The sequence below is a fragment of the Oikopleura dioica genome, chromosome 2 (genome assembly GCF_907165135.1).
Source record: "Oikopleura dioica chromosome 2, OKI2018_I68_1.0, whole genome shotgun sequence".
In the NCBI taxonomy this organism is placed as follows: Eukaryota; Metazoa; Chordata; class Appendicularia; order Copelata; family Oikopleuridae; genus Oikopleura; species Oikopleura dioica.
The window spans coordinates 10,332,146-10,357,380 of record NC_137292.1 but is presented as its reverse complement, the minus strand read 5'-3'; the positions used below and the strand labels follow the sequence as shown (position 1 = coordinate 10,357,380).

The 25,235-nt window shown below is 40.5% G+C and overlaps 1 protein-coding gene across 1 annotated transcript; it reads left to right on the top strand.

The window, feature by feature from the left end:
• The first annotated feature begins 4,681 nt into the window (after positions 1 to 4,681).
• LOC145698195 (uncharacterized) lies at positions 4,682 to 20,155 on the top strand. The gene is made up of 7 exons (XM_081775396.1): positions 4,682 to 5,924; positions 6,078 to 12,334; positions 12,386 to 14,422; positions 14,466 to 16,797; positions 16,856 to 17,422; positions 17,783 to 20,041; positions 20,081 to 20,155. Exons 1-7 carry the CDS (start codon positions 5,025 to 5,027, stop codon positions 20,114 to 20,116), a joined length of 14,388 nt encoding a protein of 4,795 aa, XP_081631522.1. The 5' UTR covers positions 4,682 to 5,024; the 3' UTR covers positions 20,117 to 20,155.
• The last annotated feature ends 5,080 nt before the right edge of the window (positions 20,156 to 25,235 follow it).

Genomic DNA, 25,235 nt, shown 5'->3' with positions numbered 1-25,235 from the left:
GAAAGAGTTTGAAATATCAACGAACTGTCGTCAAACTTCAAACTACTTCTTTGATTACGAGTGGACGTCTTGGGCCGACTGGGGAAGCTGTTCAAGCTCATGTGGACTTGGCACCAGGCAACGAAGTCGATCTTGTGGCCAAAAGAAGCAGAATTATAATGAATTTGCAGCTATTCCAAGCGAAAGATTCACCGTTTTGCCCGTTGATGAAGTCCGACTTTGCGCCAATCTTGAGGAGGACTACATCGAAAACCAGCCTTGTTTGAATTCAACCTGTCCGGTTATCACTGAATGGTCGAACTGGTCTGATTGTTCTGAGACTTGTGGTACTGGAGTTCTTTATCGCAATAGAAAGTGTGAAGTGTCTGGTGATGAGTGCCTCGGTGGAGAATTTGAAGCAGAAATTTGTGAAACAAACGAAAAGTGTGCGACTGCAGTGTCACCTGAAAATGTAACCATAGACAATATGACAGTGTCAACAGTATCTACTACAGTTTCTTCAGCGACAGAGAAAGCTAGCGAGTGCGTTTGCGAAGAACCTGAAGTTAAAGAAATCATCAAAGAAGTCGATAAAGTTATAGAAGTTGAGTCCGAAGAATGTGAAGCATTGAAAAGACAGGGACTGCCGCCATGTGTTTATGAAATCATGCAGAACATGACATATATAAATGGAAAAAGTAATCTTTTATTCGATCAAAGTGCGACGGTAAGAATGCTTGATAATTGAAATTTAATAGAATTTGATTAGTTCAGCTTCACTCTGGACAATGTCAGAATCCCCTATGCTCTTGATGGCAACGTGACTGACATGCTGATGGAAATATCGAGAAATCTAACCGTCGTTACCCAGAACTTGACTTTATTTAGTTACAACTTGACAGACCCAGTATTTGAAAATGTAACAATTGGTGAGACTCAAATTTGGGAATTCGGTTTGACAAGAGCGAATCTTGAGGCCAGAAGGCTTTCAGAATCAATTCTATCATCTGTCAGTGGGATTATAAGAGACGAAGTGGAGTTGCTTGTTGAGAGAGCAAATCTAACAGTTAATCAGTCAATAGAACTCATCGATGTGAAGCAAGGAGACCGGCTGTATACTATCGCCAAGCTTCAAAAAACACGAGATGATGTAGGAAACATAACGTGCGAGGTGGACAGTCTTTTTGAACGATTTGTAGTCGACTTTCTTGTTGACGAACCTAAGCGCATCAAGCATATTATTAACGATGTCAATTCAGTAATCGACGAGCTAGAAGAGGCAAAGAGTCAATCGATATATTTTATGAGAGCCTTATCGACTGAATTCAGTAGAAATCTCACTTCAGCTATAGAATCAGAAATGAGAATGGCGGAGGAACTGAAGCAAGTAGAACTCATTCTTATCAACAAAGAAAAGCTGGTTGAAGATCAATCGGAGAAGATAGACACCTGTGGGGCCAATCTTGAAAGTACTCTTGAAAAATATTTGGATTGTCGGGTTCCAAAGAGGATGATGAACGGATCGATTTACGGAACAGACTCCTATCTTCAGCCGGAAAAGAAAATACACGATTCGCTCCAAAACTTCGTTCCTTCTTATGGCACTGAAAATGGAACATTCACTTGTCCGAATTTCTGGAATTACAAAAACTCTCTTTTCTACGTTTTCAATACTATCGCCGTTTTGGGGAGCAAAGACATGGAGCCCTTCACAACATCGGGAAAGGTTTTCAAGGTTTTTTATTCGCTTGTTGGCATCTGCGCTTTCCTGGCTTTATATTTCTCAATTTCTTCATTTGTTCTTGCGAAGGTTAATAATTACGCTGACAAGCTTGGGAAGAATTATTCGTCTGATAAAAAGTATAGAATTCACGTTGGTTTTGTACTTTTTCTTATTTCATTTTGGGTTTGCTTTCTTGTGCTTATACCATCGAATGCTATTTCACAGGTGAAGTTTTTAGCGAATTCATCAGGTAACATTGAAAATTATTAGATCGAAGGGTGGTCCTTTGGCGATTCTGTGTATTATCTAATGTCATCATCCTTCTTCTCTGCAGGCACAGATACAGGAAGGGCGAGAATTCAATCTGTCACTATATTTATTTTCAAAATTCATCGCCTAGTAAGTCCCAAGCTTTCTGCATGATAATTACCTTTTATCCATCTATCGAATAGTCATTATTATCTGGAACTTCATGAGCAATGCGAGTGTTTTCATCATCTTTCGATACCTGTTTTCGATTTCGCAGACTGTCGTTACAGGTTTTTTTTGGTCTACTTGATTATTTATAGACAATTATTAGCACGAAAGCGTGAGTTTGAAGAAAGCATCAGACAAAAACATATCGTTGAAAGAAATGTTCATTCGAATGAAGTTGTAAAACACGTCCCTATCCCTAAACCAAGAAGACCGAGGAATGAGCTTCGAGAGGAAGAAATCACCGCGAGAAGAAATCAATATGGAAATCATCGAGTTCGTTATATGCACAATATTCATCTTTAATAAACTCTTCTTACTAACTCCTAATATTTACTCTGCGCTTTGCTATTTGTTCTGATTTGTGTTTTTATTGAAAAAAGAGATGGCTAGAGCCTGGATAAAAAGAAAATTTTACTGTTACCGCTGCCAGTATGAACAATTTTCAACTGACTATCAGAAGTACGAAATTGATTGTAGATCTTGTGGGGAGAGATTGTTTGAAATTGAAGAAGAACGTGAATATCACGGTGATGGGCGGCTTTTTGGATATTATAAATGCATATGTGGGAGGTGGTGGGAAAGCGCTTATGCTCAACTTGCTATTTCATCAGTCCCCGCACTTCCTCAGCCTCAAAGGAACAATTTTCATACGAGTTCACAACCACATGGAAATCCGACAACCACCAGAAGAACGAATATGCGTCATGACCGATATACTGAGCCTGTCTACACAAACCAGCCGCTATCTTATTCAACTTTTCCTTATTCATCCACAGTTTCAACAAGAACAGCTCGAAACAATGAAGAAGATTGCTCCTGTTGCCAGTGTCTTTTCTGTATATGCAAGTGCTTTTGCGGACTAATAGTTATTACTTTCATCACGAATATCATTAATTAGTTTTAGCTAAAATCACTGACCCGCCTAATTTTTAGATTACTGATCTGTCCAATAAACATAAATAACAATTACTTGCATGAAACACATTTTAATAGTTTGTTCTTTGCTTGGTATGTTTTCCGTATGTCCGGGTGCCCCCAATTATATTTTCTAGCAGCGTGGAGAAGCGCCTTTTAGAAGCGCTTATGTAATCCGGAGCCAATTGCGGGTTCTCGGTGGTGTAAGTTGTACCTGCTGGCGCTGGCACCGTCGTAAATACTACTGTACCTAGCGAAGGTGTAGTATGGAGCGGTGCAGTACTATTACGATTCTAGTGCTGAGCGAAGTCGCTCCAGTAGGTGGAGTTGGAGCCAAATCGCATGGAACAAGACGTTCAATCCTTGCCCGGATTATCAATTTTTCCGAGAAAAATTAACAGCAATAAAGCCAAGCTCTAAATCCACCTAAATAAGACCTAAAACCCCAAGAGAAAAAATTCGAAGCTCTTAGAGAATCAAGAAGCCTTCTAAACTGGAAATAACTGAGAGGCCATGGTAAATTACCGTTTCTAAAAGAGTAGAACTCGTCTGAGAACATCAACTATTCCAATTTGGGAAGATGAAGAAGTTTTCTATATGTGGCTATATTCTAGTCACCTTGATAAATATTGCATGTTGTGAGAAAACCACAAATCCATACTTGCTCAAGGAATGTTAAAGAAATTAATATTTTAGTGTATCTTCAAAATACGTTAGGTGTAACAATTAAATTATCCCTGCTTTGTGTAAATATTTCTACCACTTATTGCATTAGGTGAGTATATTCAATCATAATGGAGAGCGGAAGAAAAATAGCCACACTTAGCAAAGACGCTAACATTATTTTCACCATAACAAAAATTACTATCCAAAGGATTTCTAAAATGAACATAAGAATCAACGACAATCGTGCGTTTATATTTCGTTAACACAACACAAGTTTCTTTATGATACGCAATCGAAATCGTCACCGAAATTCAACTTAGATGAATTTATTCAAGAGGACACACTATCTGGCTGGAGCAAGTGGACCGAGTGGTCGCAATGCTCGAAGCGTTGCGGCAGCGGGAGACGCATGCGTTATCGGACTTGCCGGACGAACCTCAAAGCTGCTTTCTCAAAATATTTAACTGGCGCAATTACCTTTCATCAATACCTAAAGGATCAGGTCGCACTCTAGCAATTATCTTAGTAGAAAACGCTCAAAACCAATATTTTCTAAAAAGTGCAAACTATTATAAAAAAAGAACTAGAAAATGACGTTTTTTGACCTTTGGTAAAGCGAACACCAACCTGCTTTGGCCAGCCTCTCGAATACCTACCTTGCAACGTACACTCGTGTGGGTTGGCATGGAGCCAGTGGGAGTCCTGGTCTACCTGCTCAAAGACTTGTGGGTTTGGAGGTCAGCAGGCTCGTCTAAGATCATGCAAGCTCGAAAGTCCCAATTTCGAGTAGCGAGTGGAGAATTTTCCGGAAATCTTGCGATGGAATTGTTTCTCAAGACATATTCAAAATGCCAAGGAAATGGATTAGAAAGCCGAAAATGCTCTGTGAAAGTTTGTCCTGCTACGCATATCAAACAGAAAGCAGACTTATTGGAACGACTCAAGCCTAGAAGCGAGTCGTTTGAGCTCTCAAGTCTGGATCCTTCGATTGGATGGACTTCTTGATGATCCAGACACTATCGAACGATATCAACTTTGATTTGTCAGCCGTTGTTGAGATCAACTTATCCGAAAAAGATAATCAATGGAGTGAGCATCTTCTCAACCCTCTCTCAGCCCAGTTCACAAAAGCTCAATCTTTGTTACTCGGCCGTGTTTCTGTTGATGAAGATTATGTTGCACTTCTGATCAATTTCTCGAAAGATGAAGAAGGAAACGGTAAAAAGGCGCGAGTGCTGATAAGAGCGTCGGAAGAAGACTTGAAATGGAGACAAGCCGAGGTCGAAAATGGATTCAATATCAAGCTCCGCGAAAGCTTAGAAGCAAAAGGCTTCAAAGTTGGAGAAATTTCTGTAGATTCTGCAACGTCTACGCTCAATTTCTGCACGTTTTTCGGAGATTCGAAAACGCGGAACCACAGTGCGAAAACGGCGGTTCGTGTTTCACTCTCGCAAAAGGGATGATCTGTCGCTGCCCGATCGAGTTTTACGGAGCTAAATGCCAGCATCAGCGATTCGCCCTCCCTTCGAAACCAGAATTTTTGACCGTCGTGGCAAATTTCAACGAAATCATCATCAAATGGCTGCCGATTTTCGAAGATTCAAGCAGCAATACAGTCATCGAAAGTTTGAAAGTGTCCATCGGAAGCGATGTCTACAGTATTTCCGACTTTAATTCCAATCAGCTCAAGAAATCAATCGCTCCTGATACCGAAGTTGAACTAAAAATTCACGTTATCTACAAAAACGGAATTATGGCTGAGTCTGAGGTTTACAACATTAGATCTGCTCCGGAACTTCAGAAGCCTGAGATTCTTGAGCGACTCTCAAATATTGTCAAAATGAAATTTGGTGACGACTCTCTTGTAGAAAGATATACAGTAATGCGCACATACAAAAAGAGGATTGGTAAAGACAGATACAGTGCGCCCATTTTCGAAGGTAGATCCGGAGAGATGAATGTTGTGCCCCAAATTGCATTTCCGAGTGGACGAGATGTTACTCTTGCGATTCAAGGCCAGACTGAATTCGGCTTGACTAACATCAAGGAAGTCACAATAAGAATAAAGCATGCAGCTCCTCTCTTTATTGCCGAAAAAATAAAAGTGGGAATCACTAAAGTGGAACTTTACTGGAAACAGGAAATGGACGAAGAAGATGCTTCCGTGAGTATGCTCAGCTAAGGTTACTTTCAAGCCAGGAAACTTTTTTCCTCGCTTTTTCATTGAATCAATGATCTGCTTTTCGCGTTAATTTCTGAAAATTGAGCATCTCAAATTTCGAGTTTAATTTTCGCATTTTTATTGTCCGTTTGATAGATCGATCGAGCCCGCGGATATCGCCTTGAAATCTTCAAAGGTCAGTACAGAATAAAAACCTTCAATTTGGATCGTGCAGTAAACAAGAAGGAAATTTTTGGTTTGAAGGCGGGTACAGAATACACCGCAAAAATCATTGCCACGAGTCCAAAGGATCAAGGAAACTCTCCTTGGGCATACTTCGAATTCGCAACTGCTCCTATTCGAGATACCAGACCACTCTTGGATTGCATCCCTACGACTGTTTACTCGACTTACTTGAAAATCGACTGTGGAGATTCTTTCAATACATCTCAGCCGCTAACCGCTTTTGTTGAAGCCTCAAAAGTCGAATCTGATCAAACTGTTCGTGAGATATTGGTTGAAGATTTAGAAATTCATGGACTCGAGCCTTACAATACTTACAAAATCTCAATTTCAAGCGAAGAGTTTCAAATAAAACCCTTCATCATATCTACGGCACCAGCTCTTGGTGAAATAAATGCTGTCGTTAATGGTGATTACATCGATTACAACTGGAATGGACACTATGGAAAAAGTGGAAAGTTTGAGGTCCTCTTGGGGTCTGCTGATCCGATTATTATCGAGAGAAATTTCTTGAGAAGAGATATACTGAAGGCGGGCAATGAATATTCCTTCAAAATTCGTGAGATTTTTGAAAAAGGAACAAGCTATCAACTCACGTCAGATTATGAGGAAGTTCTTTCAACAACACCGGAAGAGATGGATTTCATCATTGAAGAGAGCCAAGAGGTTGGAATTATGGTTGTTTGGGACGCATCTCAAAATGTCTTCTCTGGCCTTAAAATTACTACCAAACCACCTCTGAAAGGAGAACTTAGCCCAGAATACAGTATGAATATGCTTCAGATACCAGAAGATTTGTACTTTCCTGACGTCAATTACGAGATTACAATTCAAGCTCACTCAGCCGATTTGAAGACGATGTCCAAAGAATTCTCGTATTCTTTGACCACGAAGAGTAGATTGCCACTTGTCATAGACAGGGAAATCGAAACAGACAGAATCAAACTCCTTGTTGAGCATGTTGCTGACGAGTTATCGGTAAAAAACGCAGGATCGAGCAAAATCGTCAAATCAGAAACTGGACTGGTATCACTAGAAGATCTTGTCCCCGATACAAAATATCATTTCCAGCTTTCTACGAAAAATTCCTTCGTCGCTTATGAAAGTTTGTCGACGCTTCCAGAACTTAGAGTGTCTATTCTCCAAGTTGGCGCCAACAATGCATCTGTTGAATTCCAGAGTGTGGGAAATGGTTGGAAAAGCGCTTATGAAGTCTGGTGTTCGATAAATTCTAAAGAAATGGTATTCAAGCAAAAGTCTGTAACACTAGCAGATCTTGAGCAAGGAACTACCTATGAGATGTCCTGCAGTTTAATGAATACGGAATCAAGAGAAAAATCTTCAGCGAAGATTGAACGCTTCAGGACGGAACCAGGACCTCCAGAGTTTAACCTTTTGTCGACAGAAGAAAGTATCGCCATCATATGGAAGGCTGATGGTAATGTCGAATCTATCGCAATCGAAATTACAAGATCTGATAATCCATCTTACTCCAGAAGCATGATATCCACTTCGTCGCCAGAAACGATCACAGGGCTCGATCCTGATATTTTATACACACTCAAAGTTATGTCTTATCAAGATATTTTAATGAATTACTTCGTCGATACCAAATACAGCGAAGAAAAAACAATACAAACTAAGGCACCCCTGTTTTATGGAGAAAAATCTTCATCAAATGATGACGAATTTCTGATCAAAAGAAGCATCAAAAATGATCTTGTCAGATACTTCAATCCTGATCACATTAAAGAAATTAACATTATTTCTGTGATCAAAGATGGGTACAAATACGTGGCTTTCTACGATATTTCTTTTTCCATTCTCGTCGACGAGTATCACAGAGGTGTATTGGGAATGGAACTGATTCCGCAACTTGAATCGCCTGAAAAGCTGGATATACCGTCGATTGACACAGAGTCAGTCGAGGTTTCGTGGTACGCATATCACATTGCCAGAGACCAAAATGTCGATGTGGAACTTTACGAACTTAAAATTGACTGTGTCAACAGTGGTCAAAAACTTCTCGAATTCGAGGGAATTTTCCGACGCCACACATTTTCTTCAATGATTTCAGGCGATCAATGTTGCGTCAAGCATCGCGCGAAAGTTGAAGGCTTTTGGTCTAAGTGGAGTAAAGATGTCATTGTAAGAATTCCTTTCGTAAAGCCAAGCTTTAAAATCTCTTCGACGACGGACTCTGCGATTTCGCTCACCCTGCAAAACGCAGACAAATCGATTAGAGGTTATGAAGTTGATATTTATTGGATTGACTCTTCGACAGGCGAAGTGATGAAACCGGAGCAATATCTCTCTGGCGACCTCGGATCTGATATTTATCCTGAAGCAGATAAATTATTTGTTGAAAATCTACCTTCGGATATTGCAATGAATGTGTCAATAGTCGGCTACTTTGGCTTTATGGGACAAGAGTACACGGAATATTCTGATGAGATAATAGCGGTCACGAAATCAGCACCATTGACTTCTGATGATATCATTTGCGAGCGAACTTCAAATGGCCAGTTTTATACTGATATCAATAGCAAAAAAACTGTGCGAGTTGAAATTTCGGGAATCAAGGAAGATAGTCGCGAGCCGATGCAAATTCGATCAGTAGAGATTGACTCTTCATTACGATATGAGTTTTCGTCTCCTGCTATCATCGATGACATTTTCGCTTACGCTGTCTCTGTTAACGATTTCTCTAAATCTGGAAAAAATCCCGTTGCTTGGTGCTTTGAGAAACCAATCGTCATCTTCAATGAAATAGAGTTCGTAAAGGATGCAATAATTGTATCCTGGTACAGTACTTATAAATATCATACCTGGAACGTACAAATATTTAAATCCGACGGTTCTGTTTCATACCAATCCACGAAGTTGTCTTCGAGTTCACTTGTTCTGGAGAATCTTGATTCACAAGAGGTGTATTCGATAGAGATTTTCGGGAACAAAGTAAATTTCGCCCTTCACGATGATTCTTACGTCTCTATTCCATCAAGCGAGGTTGGATTATTGGAAAACATAAAACAACCATTGAGAAAAATAACATTCGATGCAGCCATAAATTATCAAGGAGAACTTGAAGTGCTATTCACGAGTGATATTTCAAATTATGATGCAATTCAACTGCAGTTGGCTGGAAAGTCGGACTTTGAAATGGTATCTGTGGACCCTGACTCGTCAATATTGCACAAGTTCTATCCGAACTCGACTTTACAGTATACTGAAGTTACTGTAACTGCTTCGTTAGGAACCAGAATAACTTCAAGCTCCGAGACTGTAACACTTCCACCATCTGCTCCAAACGTTTCCTATGAGGATGGAATTATAAGCTCTCAAACGCATATTGAACTTGATATCGAGGAATTGAAATTCACAGATAATTTAAAGTCGTTTTTGTTCCTCTCCCCTGGGGAAAATAACCTATTCCTCGATACGTCCGACTACAAACTCAATTTCAGAGCTTGCGATAGGGTGAGATGCTCTAGCGACGATTCAATTTTCATTGGAAAGGATTTTGAGAACGGGGAGTCATCAACTTGGTCGGAATTCGATGGGTGCTCGTGGAAGATCTCGTCCACTTGCGGCTATGGAAAGCAATCACGATTTAGATCTTTGCCTCTTGGGGCTAAAGCAAGCTATGAAGAATCAAAGCTTTGTTTTGTTGGCGATGTATGCGAAGAAGAGTTTCAAACAGCCCCAGAGACTTTCGTAATAAACATGCCTGACTTCCAGAAGGACGGTTTGGGTTCGACTACTGACTTTCGAGATTTTGAAAGGATAACATCGAATGAAACAGGGGGTACTAGCATCGATACATGTGTAGAGGTTAACAATGGATTTTGGACGAGCTTTAAGCTTTCATCCGTTTCCTCTATTCACATTGTCAGTGTTGATGCAGATGATGTTTATGTTGGAGACAAACCTAATTCTGGCGAAAGATGTTCGAAGTCCGGTACAATCTTTCACTGTTCCATGGCAATTGGTGACCACATCACCATGTTATTAGATCAGTCACGAGGACCAATAACGGAATCGACAACACTCTGTCCGAAAATCTACTCAACGATACCAGAGATGAACTGGTCTTCTTGGTCTGAATGGACTGGATGTTCTCGTAAATGCGGTAGTGGTATCCGTTCAAGATCGCGAACATGCGTCAGCGCTAGAATATTCGAAAGTTGTGAGGGTTCGAGCGAAGAAAAACAACCCTGTGGAGAAAGCGTCTGTAACGACGAAAGAAATATTATCAGTGGGACGATGTCTTCTGACTGGCTTGGTCGAACCACTTCTGGAGCCGTGACGGATGGTAAACGAGGCACTTGTTTGACTTCTGCTGTCGGACCCAACCCATATATCGAGATTGATGCAAGAAAACCGTTTTCAATTTTCGCACTAAGAATCAAAGATACTGTTACATCTCCTCTTGAAATTACGATCGACGAAGAACACTGCGCGTTTGTTTCTTCGTCGATAAAAGAAGCAGTTTTTTGCTCAAATGGTCCTATTACAGGATCAAAAATTCGAATAACCTCGTTGGATAAATCTAAAAACTCCCTCATTCTCTGCGAAGTTGAAGCATATGGTAAGCGTGACTTCCAGTGGTCAAGCTGGACGGAATGGACTCCATGCAACGGAAAGTGCCATTTTGGTCTGCGAGAACGAACACGCGACTGTGAGGATGAATCCTGTGGATCAGAATGGATTCAGCAGCGACATTGCTCGCTCGGCCCATGTTTTGATCATGAACCACTTGAAATAGCAAATCTTGAGATGTCTAAAACATATGACTACTCACCAGCTTGGTTACTCGTTCAGAATCCCGATGAAGAAAAATCTTGCAGAGTTGCTGAAGCAGAGGGTTCATGCTGCGCGTTAACATCGCCTGGTAACCAACCGACCATCACAGTCGAACTTGCTGACGCAAATGAGATTAATCTGATAAGATTGCAGCTTCCAAAAGACTTCACTGTGAAAATAAGTGCACGGATGGGCCTCACTGAGAAATTCGAAGATTCGGTATTCTGTGGAACAGAAGAAGGAGAAGATAACCTACTTATTTATTGTGGAGCGCAAGTTCCCGTGAAATATATTTTCCTACAGGCTGTTGGGCAATTTGCATCGCTTTCAGCTTGCTCTATTGAAATTTTCGGGCAACAATCAGCATCACAAGACAAATTTGACACGGGACTCACGACCGAATGTGCAGTTGTTCCAGCAAATGACACGATCGTCGCACTTATGAATCGCTACAGATCTGAAGTCTCAGGAGCAAATATGTTCATGCTGAACTGGAACGAGGACTTGGCGCTATATGCTGAAAGTATTGCCGGAGAAACAATTTCGCGATCAGTATCTCGCGTTTCTGTAGGCTTTGGAGCGAGCTGGAACGAAATAATCTACTCGTGGGCAGACGAAAAGAGATATTTCTCCAATTTAGAGGGAGAGTGTGTTTTTCCATGCGGTGGATACCGAAATTTATTGAATTCAATGAACACTCAAGTTGGATGCGCCTCGAAAGGAAATAGATTCATATGCGTATTTGATGAAGGATTCGCTAGTAAATCTATTCCATATCTGCTTGGTAAACCATGCTCAAGTTGCCATACGAACTATGGATGCGAAAGTGGACTTTGTCTTTCGTCTCTAGCTACTTGTGATTCTGTGAATATTTCAAATAAGAAAAAGAAGCCAGATATTGCGCCTGTTACCCCAAAACTTCCACCGATGGTCTCTATAAAACGACTCCCATTAACTGTAACAGAACCTGGACGATTCTTGAGCAATGAAAAATTCAATGAAGGAGCCAAATACTCAGAAAACGATTTACGCGAATGGATAATCGACGTCGATGGAGCGAAGGGATTCGAGTTCACCATTCTTCAAATGAATTTGGACCAAGAGTGCGAAGATCACGTCGTTTTCACCGATTTCGCTACCTCAGAAAATCTCTTTACGATGAAAGACTGTGACCCCAAAATGAGCAGATTGGCGGCAACGAAAGTTCCATTTGCTGTCACAGCTGAGAAAGTAAAAGTTGAAATGGTCATAAAGTCTCAGCGATCAAAGCGTGGAAATGGATTCAAAGTATATTACACAGCTCTTTTCTCTGATGTTGACGCAAGCTTTTCTACCCCGGCACCGAATTTATGCGTAATTGATCGGTAAGAAATACAACAGCGAATAATTTAAATATTCATTTGACACAATTTTAGACCTTGTGGAGCAGGAGGCACCTGCTTTCCGGACGAAGAGTCTGGTTACCGCTGCGACTGCCACGATGGTTTTATAACGCATCCTCTCTATGAGAATAGATGTATAGACATAGACGAATGTTTCGAAACCGATTTGGATAAAGAACGAACCTTCCTTGCCACATTCTACGCGTTTCCGCAGCTCTTGCCTCTAGCTTTATCGGGCGAGATCTTCAGCTTGACAAAAGAGGAGTTGAAAGCGTCTGTTGGAACAGTTTCTCTGAAAAGCACAGTAATATCGCATGATTCAGTGATTCTAAAACTAGAAACTTGCAGGAGCTTTTGCGAAAGCTCAATGAACTTCGGTTTGTGCCTTGCAAAGTGCATCGTCGGGAGATTCGATCCAAATCTTTCCAGATCATTGTTTGATGAAAGCTTTCCCGACTGCAATTATCTCTCTAACAACACAGACGAATGGAAAGAATGCAAAGTCAAACGTAATATTCCAAGCAAGATTCTTGATGGCCCGTTTGAATTTATTAATTCTTGCTTGGATTCGTTTACCTTCGACATTTGCGCACAACTTGGAGATCTTCTTACGTCAGCAGATCGTGAGCAGGCACAGAAAGATATTAATGACGTTAGTCTATCTATTCAATGCTGGACAAAATGTGAAGGACAGGACAACTCGGCTCTTTGCGCTACTCGATGTCTCGCTAAAGATCGTCTCTCGATCGAAATTTACCACTTTACCAATTGGATTTTTGAGTGCATCGATGAGTGCGCTTCGGATGCAACTGGAGGAATGTGTTTTGCTGTATGCTTCCAAAGTAGAACAGGTCATGTGAACTCAGAGGCTTCCACGCAGATGATGATGGGGTGCACTGGAACATGTATGAGTGACTTGAAATGCATTCTTGGCTGTCTCTTTGAAGAAAATGAAATTCGCTCTCTTCAGCGGGGCAACCTCCTTTCTACTCTCATCTTTTGCTACGAATCTTGCAAATTGGATGACATGGAGTGCATCATAATGTGTGCAAACGAAGATCATCTCGGCGTCCTAGTTGGATGTGCCGACGAATGCAACGATTCATTATATGCTGGTGTTTGTCACATGATGTGCGTGGAGAAAATGGCTGAAATCAAGGTTCTTGAGGAATCATTCTACTCTGATCTGTTGAGTTGCGATGAAACGGATTGTAGAAATAGCTTTGCAAATGAATTTTGTCAAAAAGAGTGTTCTGTTGAAGATCTCAATTGTTATGGACACTGCTATGTTAATGAAAAACGGTTCAAAGCTTCGTCAAACTCCGAACTCACGAATTTCTTTGTTTTCAATCTGGACTGCTCTTGTCTTTGCAAAGAGGAAGGAGATCTTTGCCCAGATTATTGCCAAGAAAAGTATTTTGAAAAGTATGATTTGCCAGAAGAGGCTACACTTTGTAAAGAAGAATTCTTCTATAGCCAAGATTGCTTGAGTATCGCACTTGGAATTGATCTTGATCCGCTTCAACTTCTTCCAGAGCTTGTGAGTTGCATGAGTTCAGGTGTGTGCGAAAAAACAGATGATGATTGCGTTTTATCCTGTTTGTATCGTCGCGCAAAATTATCTTCAATCAAACGGCCAAGTCTTCTTGTTGAAGAAGGTACAGCTGATAATGGAAAAATCACGAAGCTGGAATCATGGAAGAGTATTGTAGAACAGTACGAAGAACCTCAAGTTTACGCCGCGTCACACCTCCAAAAAATGCCAGACCAGATGCGCTGTCCACTCTTTGCCAGCTGTGTCAACACAGTAGGAAATTACCGATGCATATGTGAGCAAGGATTACAGTATGATGAAGAACTCAACGCTTGTACGACAAAGGAAGTCAACACAGCTATCTTAGACGTTCTCAAGGACCAATCTGATTCAACCGTCATGATGAAAACAGAAAAGGAAATAATAAGAAACAGTGGGTATCCATTCGGTTACGGTAAAAATGGGAACGAAGCTACGGAATGGCTCCTAAGTCCTCCATCTACTAAAGCTTTTCGACTTACTTTTGATGATTTCAGGTTTGGCCAGTCCTTGTGAGGATATTTTAAATTGTTCTTTTAGCTTGGAAAATGCGATATCAAACTGTGTTGACAAGCTTGAAATATTTGCTATGATCGACAGCATTGAAATTCCACTCGCAACCATCACTGGATGTTCCTCATCATTTTCAGCATCGAAATTTTCAAGTGAAAATAGTCTTGTTGGCCTCAGACTAAAATTATTAAACACTTCCATCGTGAAAATACGGTTTGTTATTGGAAAAGCTGGAACCTTGAGGGGCGCAGGTTTCAAAATCTCGTATGAAGCTTTCGAACAGAATTGTGATGTCATGAGCTGTGATGAGGATATTTGCATTTTTGCGGAGGAAACTGATGATTGCTTGGAGTCTCAACGAGTCACCGAAAATATTCTTTCTCCTACTCAGACTGTCGTATTCACTGAAGAGACTAAACAAATCGAGAACATCTCCTCATTTTTGCCAACAGGCTCAAAAGACCTTGAAAAAGAAGAGATAAATCATCCCGAATCAACCGTAGCAACCTCTTCCGCAATCAATATCATCGAAAATGTATTCTCTCATAACACAAGAGAAACGACAAGTTCGACTTTATCGTCAACTACGGAGCATATTCATACAACGACGGATACCACAACAACTTTGATCGCGACTTCTTCAGAGGGAAATACAGACACTTTAATTCAAAGCATCCCAGCAACAATAGCATCTTCCACAAAAGTCGAAGCAACGACTATTCGTGAAACAACAACAAAATCTACGACCACTATATCTACGACAACCATATCAGCAACTACCTTGGCAACAACTGTATCAACATTGAGAACACCTAAAGACACAACTGATATTGAGTGGTTTACCCAAACGCAATCGTCAGAAACCACAAGCACACCGTCAACGGCTTCAACATCGTCGATCGCAACATCAGCATCAACCACAGTATCATCAGCATCCGCGATTTCAGAAGATTCAACACAAGCAATGACAAGTTTAATAACTTCTACAAGGACGATAGAAACGACCTCAACGGGAACAACATCGACTGGAACGACATCAACCGAAGCTCTAGCAAATCAAGATAATTCTTCAATAAAATTAGAAACTCCATCAGAAGAAATTATTCAACCATCAGACAAATCGACAACAGCGGAGCCAACAACAACCATTTTCTCTATGGAGACTACAACCTTTACGCAGCCGCAAACTTTTAAACAAGAGCCGGTATGGCGGCTTCAAGGAGAAACAACAACTCAGGAACCGACCACCGAAGTAACTGAGCCATATGTAAAAGAGACTAAAATTCCACAACTCGAAATGGGAACAACTGTCGTCTTGACAACAATGGAAGAGTCACAAACCCCTGAAAGCTCAACAATTTATTCGAAACTGGATTCAATAACTGAGTCCTCCTCGACTTCTTTGACCACAGCAACTTCATCACCTGATAAGGAATTCACAATATCAAATACGATAGATCCGACAGAATCAACAACAACGGTTTCAGAGGCTTCTTCAAATTCTAAAATTATATCAACTTCATCAATTTCCACCAATGCCTCAACCAAGCCTCCAGTAACGACTACAACTAAACCCGGCTGCTATCTCGCTCTTTTTGGCTTGAAGATATCGAATCACAGCAAGAACTTCCCACGAAACATCGATAAAGTTAAAAACCAGATTCAACTAAGTCTCAATGAAGATGTGGATTTCAATGAGAATATAAACTTTGAACATGAATCTGGGAAGCAAGGATTCAAGTTGTTCACGTTCCTTGGAGTTGACATTGAGGCGACGCAAGAAATAGACTATGATTGGGCACTCTCAGCTATAATGAAAACACTTATAAATTGGTCGAGATCACTCAAAATTGAGGTTTTGGATAAATACACTGGTGAATGCGATCTCGGTGGAACTTTTAATATCAGCGATATATTTGTGCATCCATCAACGACCCCTGCTCCAATCATATCAACAACTCCGAAAAAAGGCCATTGGTTCAAGCCTCTTTCGATCGTTCAAGTAAACAAAAATAATGATGTCCCTGTTATCGCTCCTCTGTTCTTGGAAAATAAGAAGGAAGATTCGAATAAGAATACAGTTTCAGCTGTTGCGCCTTTATTTGCATTGCCTGTGCCAGAAGAAGGGCAACAGAGTAAGAAAACCTCGGTGCAAAGCATACAATCATATACTTTCGCTCCATTAATCCAAAATAGCTTGCTTGAATCTGCTGACAACGAAATGACATTTTTCAGCCCCGATAAAGGTGCCGTGGAGTTTGTAGACACGACTAAAGATGTTGTTACTTCTATCGAATCTACCTCACAAACGACAAATTTTAAAGTAACGGAACCAACAATCTCATCAGCTGCCGACCCGGTAAGAAATTTATATTGAATTAACTCATTTTGAATCAAATAATAACGATTCCTTTCAGACCTTCAAAGCAACACTCACAATAACCAAAGAACAAGAAAATGATGTAATTTCAAGCTCTGACAACAAAATATTTACACCAATTACTAATACAACTACAGCTACATCAACCGAATCGTCGTCTCCTATTACGTCGGCTTCACCTTCTACTTTTACTTCAAATCCATCAACAACAACCAGTACCACGATAACAAAAACAGCATCTACGACTTCTACTACTACTACACCTACCACAACGACTTCTACTTTGAGAATGACTGCGAGTACATCAACAACGAAAGCGACTACGAGTAAGCACACAACTACGGCTACAATTTCAAGCAAATCAACAAAATCGACCGTGACTACGTCCATCACCACTAGCTCTACGATGGCAACTCAAAGTTTAGCTTCATCGTCAACGACTGCGGAAACTACAACAAAAACTCTTATTGCTTCTAAAAATACAACGCCAGTCACAACGACAACGACCACGGCCCCAACTTCAACAACAATGACTACAACGACTGCAACAATCACAACAACGGCAAAACCGACGAAAACAAGGACGACAATTACATCAGCAACGGTAAATACGTTTATTTTTTACCCATAAGTCGATGAAAACGACTTTAGATTTCTTGAGCTTCAGGATGATTTTCTTCTTAACTGCAATATGTATACATATGCATACAGTATATGCATACAGAATATTCTGTGTGGAAAGACCTTCACCGAGAGAGCCACTTATAGGCATCGGTTATAGAATTAGATCAGACCTTTTATTCTCGCTCCTTCGAGCTCCATCTTCATGATTTACGATAGTTGCACTATGGTATCATTTTTTACACCTTGCTGGTATTATTTTCCCAAAAAGATGAGAATTTTTTTATTGAATTGGACTTATCCATGATTAAATTCAAAGGTCGTCTCTTATTAGTAATTTAAGACGACATCAAAGACGACGAACATGACATCAACAACCCGAACGACAACTTCTACAACTACTACTACTTCTATCAAAAACACAACACCGACCACTTCTACAACTACTACCACGACTAAATCAACGACTACGACCACAACATCAACGAAAAGCACGACTACAACCACAACTACCACCGCGACTTCTACCACGACTTCTACTATGACTACTACCACAACATCAACGACAAACACGCCTACTACCACGACTACAACAAAGACTACTACCACGACTACTACCACGACTACTTCCACGACAACAACAACGACTACAGCAACGACTACGACCACAACATCGACGACAAGCACAACTACCACCACGACTACTACCACGACTACAACAACGACTACGACCACAACATCAACGACAAGCACGACTACAAGCACGACTACAACCACGACTACAACAAAGACTACAACAACGACCACTACCACAACATCAACGACAAGTACGACTACTACCACGACTACAACAACGACTACTACCACGACTGCTACCACGACTACAACCACGACTATAACCACGTCTACAACAACCACTACTACCACAACATCAACGACAAGTACGACTACTACCACGACTACAACAACGACTACTACCACGACTACTACCACGACTACTACCACGACTACAACCACGACTACAACCACGTCTACAACAACGACTACTACCACAACATCAACGACAAGTACGACTACTACCACGACTACAACAACGACTACAACAACGACTACTACCACGACTACTACCACGACTACAACCACGACTACAACCACGTCTACAACAACGACTACTACCACGACTACTACCACGACTACAACAACGACTACGACCACAACATCAACGACAAGCACAACTACCACCACGACTACTACCACGTCTACAACAACGACTACTACCACAACATCAACGACAAGTACGACTACTACCACGACTACAACCACGACTACAACCACGTCTACAACAACGACTACAACAACGACTACGACCACAACATCAACGACAAGCACAACTACCACCACGACTACTTCCACGACTACAACAACGACTACAACAACGACTACGACCACAACATCAACGACAAGCACGACTACAAGCACGACTACAACCACGACTACAACAAAGACTACAACAACGACTACTACCACGACTACTACCACGACTACTACCACGACTACAACCACGACTACAACCACGTCTACAACAACGACTACTACCACAACATCAACGACAAGTACGACTACTACCACGACTACAACAACGACTACTACCACGACTACTACCACAACATCAACGACAACCACTACTACTACAACAACTACGACCACAACTACGACCACATTTAGCTCTACAACTAAGACAACGACTACAAGTACAACCACCACCACGACAACTACTACTTCTTCGGCGAGCACAACCACTGAATATGAGACAACATCGACTACACTATTAACAAGAACGAGTATCACATACCCCTCGCTCGATAAAAAGTATTATTTCGATTCCGAAAGCAGTCACTTCGAATCTGAGCCTTCGGAAGCCTATGATTATGTTACATTCAAGTACGACACTGAAACATCAACATCAGGGACAACAACGTCCACACAGGAAACTTCGACTACAAGTCAAGATAAAGTGGGCCCGATCGAAATTAAACTTGAAAAAGATGACAATTGGAGTGACGACCGCTTCGAATCTGAAGTCATGGAGATAATGCGAATAACTCAGTCGATTTGCTCTTCATGTGATCTCCAGTTAACATCACCTGAAGGAGTAATGCATCTTCTTATGTGGGAGATTGCGGAAGATCTTTTGCGGGAGATAAAGTACAATCTTCGTCGATTATACACTGACATCGAATTTGAAGAGCTTGGGAAAGACCTTCCAACCGATTATCTTATTCGAATCAATGTTCATGTTGGCACTTCTATAGAAACAACAAAAGATGATCTTCTTTTTGGTTCATCAGAAGCTCTCTTAGCGATGTCGGAAGTGACAAACGTAAAAGTTATCAATGAACTTGACTCTGGAAACGCAAAAACTTTTGGATTAGAGCTATCTCTTCAAGTTGACTTGAATAACTTTGACGAAGAACTGATTATCAAGAAAGTCGTGAGGCTTGTGGAGTCGTTAGAACAGTTTGACGCGGTGGTAAAAACAAGTGAAGTTGACTACTCTCCAATAATAGACTACGATTACTTTAATGATGAGAAGGACCTCTCAGTAAGATTTTATTAAAATTCAGAACAAAACCTTTTTCAGATACGCAATATCAAGGATCATGTTCAGCGAAATTAAGAACGAAAAAAGCTGTATATTAAGAAACATGTGAATAAAGTCTTCCTCTATAATGATCAAATCGTTGAAATTGTTTTGTTCTCATAAGCAATCAAAGTATGCACTGTTTCGATGCTGTATGTTTGGCAGCATTTTTCTTCTTCAGAAATAATCCGACGCTTTTTGTATTTTCTAAAAGAGTCTGAAAAATAAAAACGAGAATTCTTTACCTGTAAAGATACGGAACGATGTATTTTGCATATGTTATCAAACTGTCAAGAAATTGGACAATGGACAATAAGCTTATGCCTAGAACGAGTCCGGTCGAACCGCCAAGTTCAGAGAAAAACTGACTTAAATTATACTCGTTTCTTTGAATTCTCTTAGTAATAGCGAGCTGCGGATAAAATACTTGAAAGGCGGCAATGTCGATGGAAGGGCTTCCTGTTGCCAGATGATACTTTTCCAGAGTTCTAGTAAGTTGTAGAGATGTATCCCGTGAGTATTTACCTGTGAATCGGCTCATGATATTTTCCGTATTCTACATTTCTATCATAATCGTTTTCTTCGCACTCTCTGGGACACCTAAAAAATAATAATAAAATTAGGCCTTATCTTGTCATTTTACGTGTGGCATCGAGTGAAATTGAAGAAGGAAAAATTAGGAGCAATACATGACGCGTGATCTTCAAATGAGCAGGGCTTGAGTCCATCCATCTCTGGAAGATAGGGCGGGTAACATTTGCAGAGTTGCATAATGCTCTTCTCTCGGCACTCTTCTTGACACTGTTGACGAGTATATGTTCGATAGAAATCCAATTCTTTTTTAGAACATTTCTCCGGAAGATAAAGGTTCATGCTTGGTGCTAGAGCAACCGTCGTGAGTCTGTTCGATAAAGCGAATGTAGACCGTGTTTGATGCATAAGATCATCGTTCACACCGTTCGAGTAGAAAAGAGTCATCCCGTCGACAAACTGAAGCATTCCAGTCGTTACATCCGACCTATTGTAAGCAGCGTAATAAACGAAACTCGACTGAGGACCAGCAATGGTTACTTGATCATCCAAGAACTCATAATGCTCGCACCAGCCATATCGACTAAAAGTTTTTATCTCTAGAATTATGACCGACTCATACGTTAGAATGATTTTCGGTACTGGGCATGGCTTCATGTTGAATTGACATCTTAGCACAACAACTTCTGGTCGTGTCTTTGTTAAAATTGATCAATATAAATTGTAAATTACAACTTACTTGAATAAAAAAATCTTTCAAGTCGATATCTTTGAACTGAGATAAATTGTAATTCTTTGGCGAGTCAAAGAAATTTCCGTAAAATGATGAAATATATAGAGGCAAATCAGGATACTCAGTAAACTTTGAGCGAACTTTCCAAAGCGAATGCTGGGAGTTTAGGCATGTCCAAATTTGAATCATTTTCAAAGAGCTCTGCAGTTCGGTCGTCGACATCATTGTTGTTGGCCGTCGTCGATATCGATTAAAATGCTCGATTATTGTATACATCGAATAACACGTGGCTAGAATCACGATTCCACCCCAAATTAGCCGCCTTGGTCAAGCTCTCAATTAGATAATGAACCCAAACCTAGCCCAATAATGGACACCGATGACCAGGTTCGTGAGGACTAGGTTCGTGTGACTAGGTTCGTGGAATTTTGATTTTTATATGTATTTTTTGTATCTTCACCATTTTCGGTCAGTAAAGGAAATGGGTTGATAACAAGGTTCGTGGGACTAGGTTCGTGACTTTTTAAATGGAATAGATTTTCGGTCAGTAAAGAAAATGAGTTGATGACTAGGTTCGTGGGACTAGGTTCGTGAGACTACGTTCGTGGAATTTGGATTTTTATTTGTATTTTTTGTATCTTCACCATTTTCGTTGAGAAGGAAATGGGTTGATGACTAGGTTCGTGGGACTAGGTTCGTGACTTTTTAAATGGAATAGATTTTCGGTCAGTAAAGGAAATGGATTGGTGACTAGGTTCGTGGGACTCATTTGGGATATAAAATCCTACATTTTGCTTGTTCAAAAACCCACGAACCTAGTCCCACGAACCTAGTCATCAACCCATTTCCTCTACTGACCAAAAATCTTTACCATTTAAAAAGTCACCAACCTAGTCACACGAACCTTGTCATCAACCCATTTCCCTTACTGCCCTAAAATATAGCCCGATTTCAATACTCTGGCAGAACCCACCACGAACCTAGTCCCACGAACCTAGTCCTCACAAACTTAGTCTTCATTCCCCAATAATGAGATTGAAGCTCAGTTCCTTGCGACGGATCTCCTCGGATCCAAGAAAAAACTGATGCTCGTTGGAAGCCGCATGATTTCTCTTTTGACGTCTGCGGTTACCAAAAAGTATCGTGCGCCGTTAAATGAATTCAGGTAAAATCCACTAGGATTATCCCATTTCCAGTGAATTATTTCACACTCTTGGTTTTTCATGTCAAAAGTGGCACATAAAAGAGATCAAGATCATCCTTGTTTTGTTGAAAAAGTATAAGCAGAGACAATATTGAACAAATGAATAGCAGAAATACCGATTCAAGAAGGCTGATGCCTCAAAATTGCGAGGTTAGCACTTGCTCTATCCAAGTATAGATGGTCACTAACCTCTTTCAGTTTCTTACTAGCGCTGAAAGCTCCGTCGGTAGGCGACTTTTCTGGGGTGCTTTGATTTGTACAGCCACATTGTATTCTATGTTTACGATTTGGGATCATTTTGAGGTGTGAAATCAACCTTTAGCATTTAATTATTGTGTACTAGCGTTACTATGAAAAGCCAACGAGTATGCTCACAGAAACGGAGCTTCAAACCTCGCTCCAGATGGTTCAGATCTGGGCCTGCTTGAATTCTCAGCACTCACGGTGGAAACTAAAGAAGTATTTTCAGGACTATCCTCAGCTAGGTAGAATGCGTTGTTTATAAACCTAACCCCTATCCTACTAACGGCTCTTATAAATATGTTTATTGAAGAACAGTACATATCGACATTCTACGGAAATTATTTCGACAGTCCTGAGGAATTTAATTTAACAATGTTTGATAATTTGGATCTTGGAGAGTTCTTCCTTTCAACGAGGCCTGAAGTTGTCATATTACGCTGTCAGATAAACATGCAGAAATGTCCTCAGCCTACTCAAGTTCTAACTCGATACGGGTGGTGTTCTTTTTATAAATTTAATGGATCAGGAGAGGGCTTTACAAATCAAATAAACCTCGATCTCATATTACTTCTAATTTTATTTTCTCCCGAATTACTAAGCTTTGTAAACCCACTGATAGAATGGAACGTATCCATCCCCGGTCCTCAATCAAGTTTCATATTTTACGCGGCTTATAACAAAACAGACACCACAACTGGCACATTGCAGTTTGTTGATGGGATGACGGTATTTTATGGCGACAGTGCCAAAGAAGATGTAATGGTCGAAGCTAGATCTACTTTTGCCCTCCCGAATCGTCTCACACAAATCGCGCTCTATCCTCATCAAAACACATACGTAAGTCTTCTTGAAAATCATATCCCAACGAATCATATTTTATAGCTCAACGAAAACTGTGGACGTCAGGAACTCGACTTCTTCCCTTACTATACCAGAGAAAACTGTCTCGAAGAATGCCGCTACAAGAACATCGTAAAAACATGCAAATGCGTTCCGCCTTATCTTCCGAATTACAAGGACTTTCCTCCGTGCAAATTTCGAACACATGCAATGTGCATTTCACCCCAATTTATGCTTTACAACTTCACAGAGTGTTCTTCATGTCCCCGAGAATGCGTCGAGAGGTACAAACGTTTATCTGCATCGAAACTAATTCTAGTGTTTTTACTCGTAACGTCGAATATGGAAAATACCACGAGCCAATTTATCGAACACTGGCCAAGTACAGCGTCTCACAGGGAGCTCACGGAATCGATATCGCTGCTTTTCAAATTTTCTTTCCTCAGGTTCATTTCGGTCGATAACCGTTAGTTTCTCTATTTATTCGATAGCTTGTTATCACAAAACGACACCAACGAAACGAGTATAACCTCAGTCAATTCTTCTCTGAACTGGGTGGCTCTACTGGACTCGTTCTTGGAATAAGGTTTTAACGATTGCCCCTTCAATTCTAATCGTTTAGCTTTCTATCGATCATCCGATTTATGGACGATATTGTATCTGTTATAAGCCGGCGAATTCGGGCGAAGTTCAGAAAGTTCTGCAAATGCTATTTTGGAAAACCTCCTGATCGACCACGATCTCGCTCAATTCAGACGTATTTTTTCTTTATATTCCTGATTATAATCCCTTTTAGCTTGGCGATAGGAGGCTCGATCCGAACCCAGCCACAAAAAGATATGTCTCCTCTTCAGAATCTTTAATAAATTTTGATCGAAGATGCTTTTATGATTAATTTATTTTCGTATCATGTTCGTTTATTCGAAAATTGATAAGAAGCTAACCACGGTCAGCGCCAATCTGATTTGTTCTTGCGAATCCATTCTCGAGTAGTTCCTTCTGTATAGTTTCTATTCGGACGTTTGCGTTATTTGTACTGATGATTGCTACGGTGTTCAGAAATTTGTAGCAAAGAAGTGTTCCACAAATCATTGAAAGATAGATAAAGCCCTTAAACTCAAAAGTTAAATACTATGTTCTATCTTTTACCGTTCTGAAACCTGGATTCATCATGTAAAGAATTCTATAATAACCATTTATAAAATAGGAAATAATATCAAGCACTCTTCTGATTAGATTCGCGATTCGCCCTCCAAGTGAAGTAAGGAAGTAAGCAGGAATGAATGTCAGGAAAAGAAGTATCCAGATGTCGTTAAGCCCGCTTCTACGCAAAACATTGATGATCTCTACAATCCAGCTTGGCAGGAACTCGAAAAAATGATAGAGAATTGGGCCGCTCATTGAGGCGAGTTAAATATATCTTCAAATTTCAATAGCTATTTGCGCGAAGAGTGTCACTCTGCAAACTAAAATTTTACTCTTGAGCGCATCTGCTGGGCTACCCCACGTTGTAATTTACTTTTAAGAAAATTAACTAAGCAGGATTTTTTATGAGTGGAAGTGTGTTTCTACGGATTGAAGATTATCTACGAAAGTGGTTGAAT

What these genes read in the sequence shown, in the direction of transcription:
- LOC145698195 (XM_081775396.1), top strand. Translation starts at nt 5,025, where the DNA reads ATGGAGACAAGCCGAGGTCGAAAATGGATTCAATATCAAGCTCCGCGA. An exon ending in AATTTATGCGTAATTGATCG is followed by an intron (nt 12,335 to 12,385) that starts GTAAGAAATACA and finishes ACACAATTTTAG; the next exon opens with ACCTTGTGGAGCAGGAGGCA. An exon ending in TCTCATCAGCTGCCGACCCG is followed by an intron (nt 16,798 to 16,855) that starts GTAAGAAATTTA and finishes GATTCCTTTCAG; the next exon opens with ACCTTCAAAGCAACACTCAC.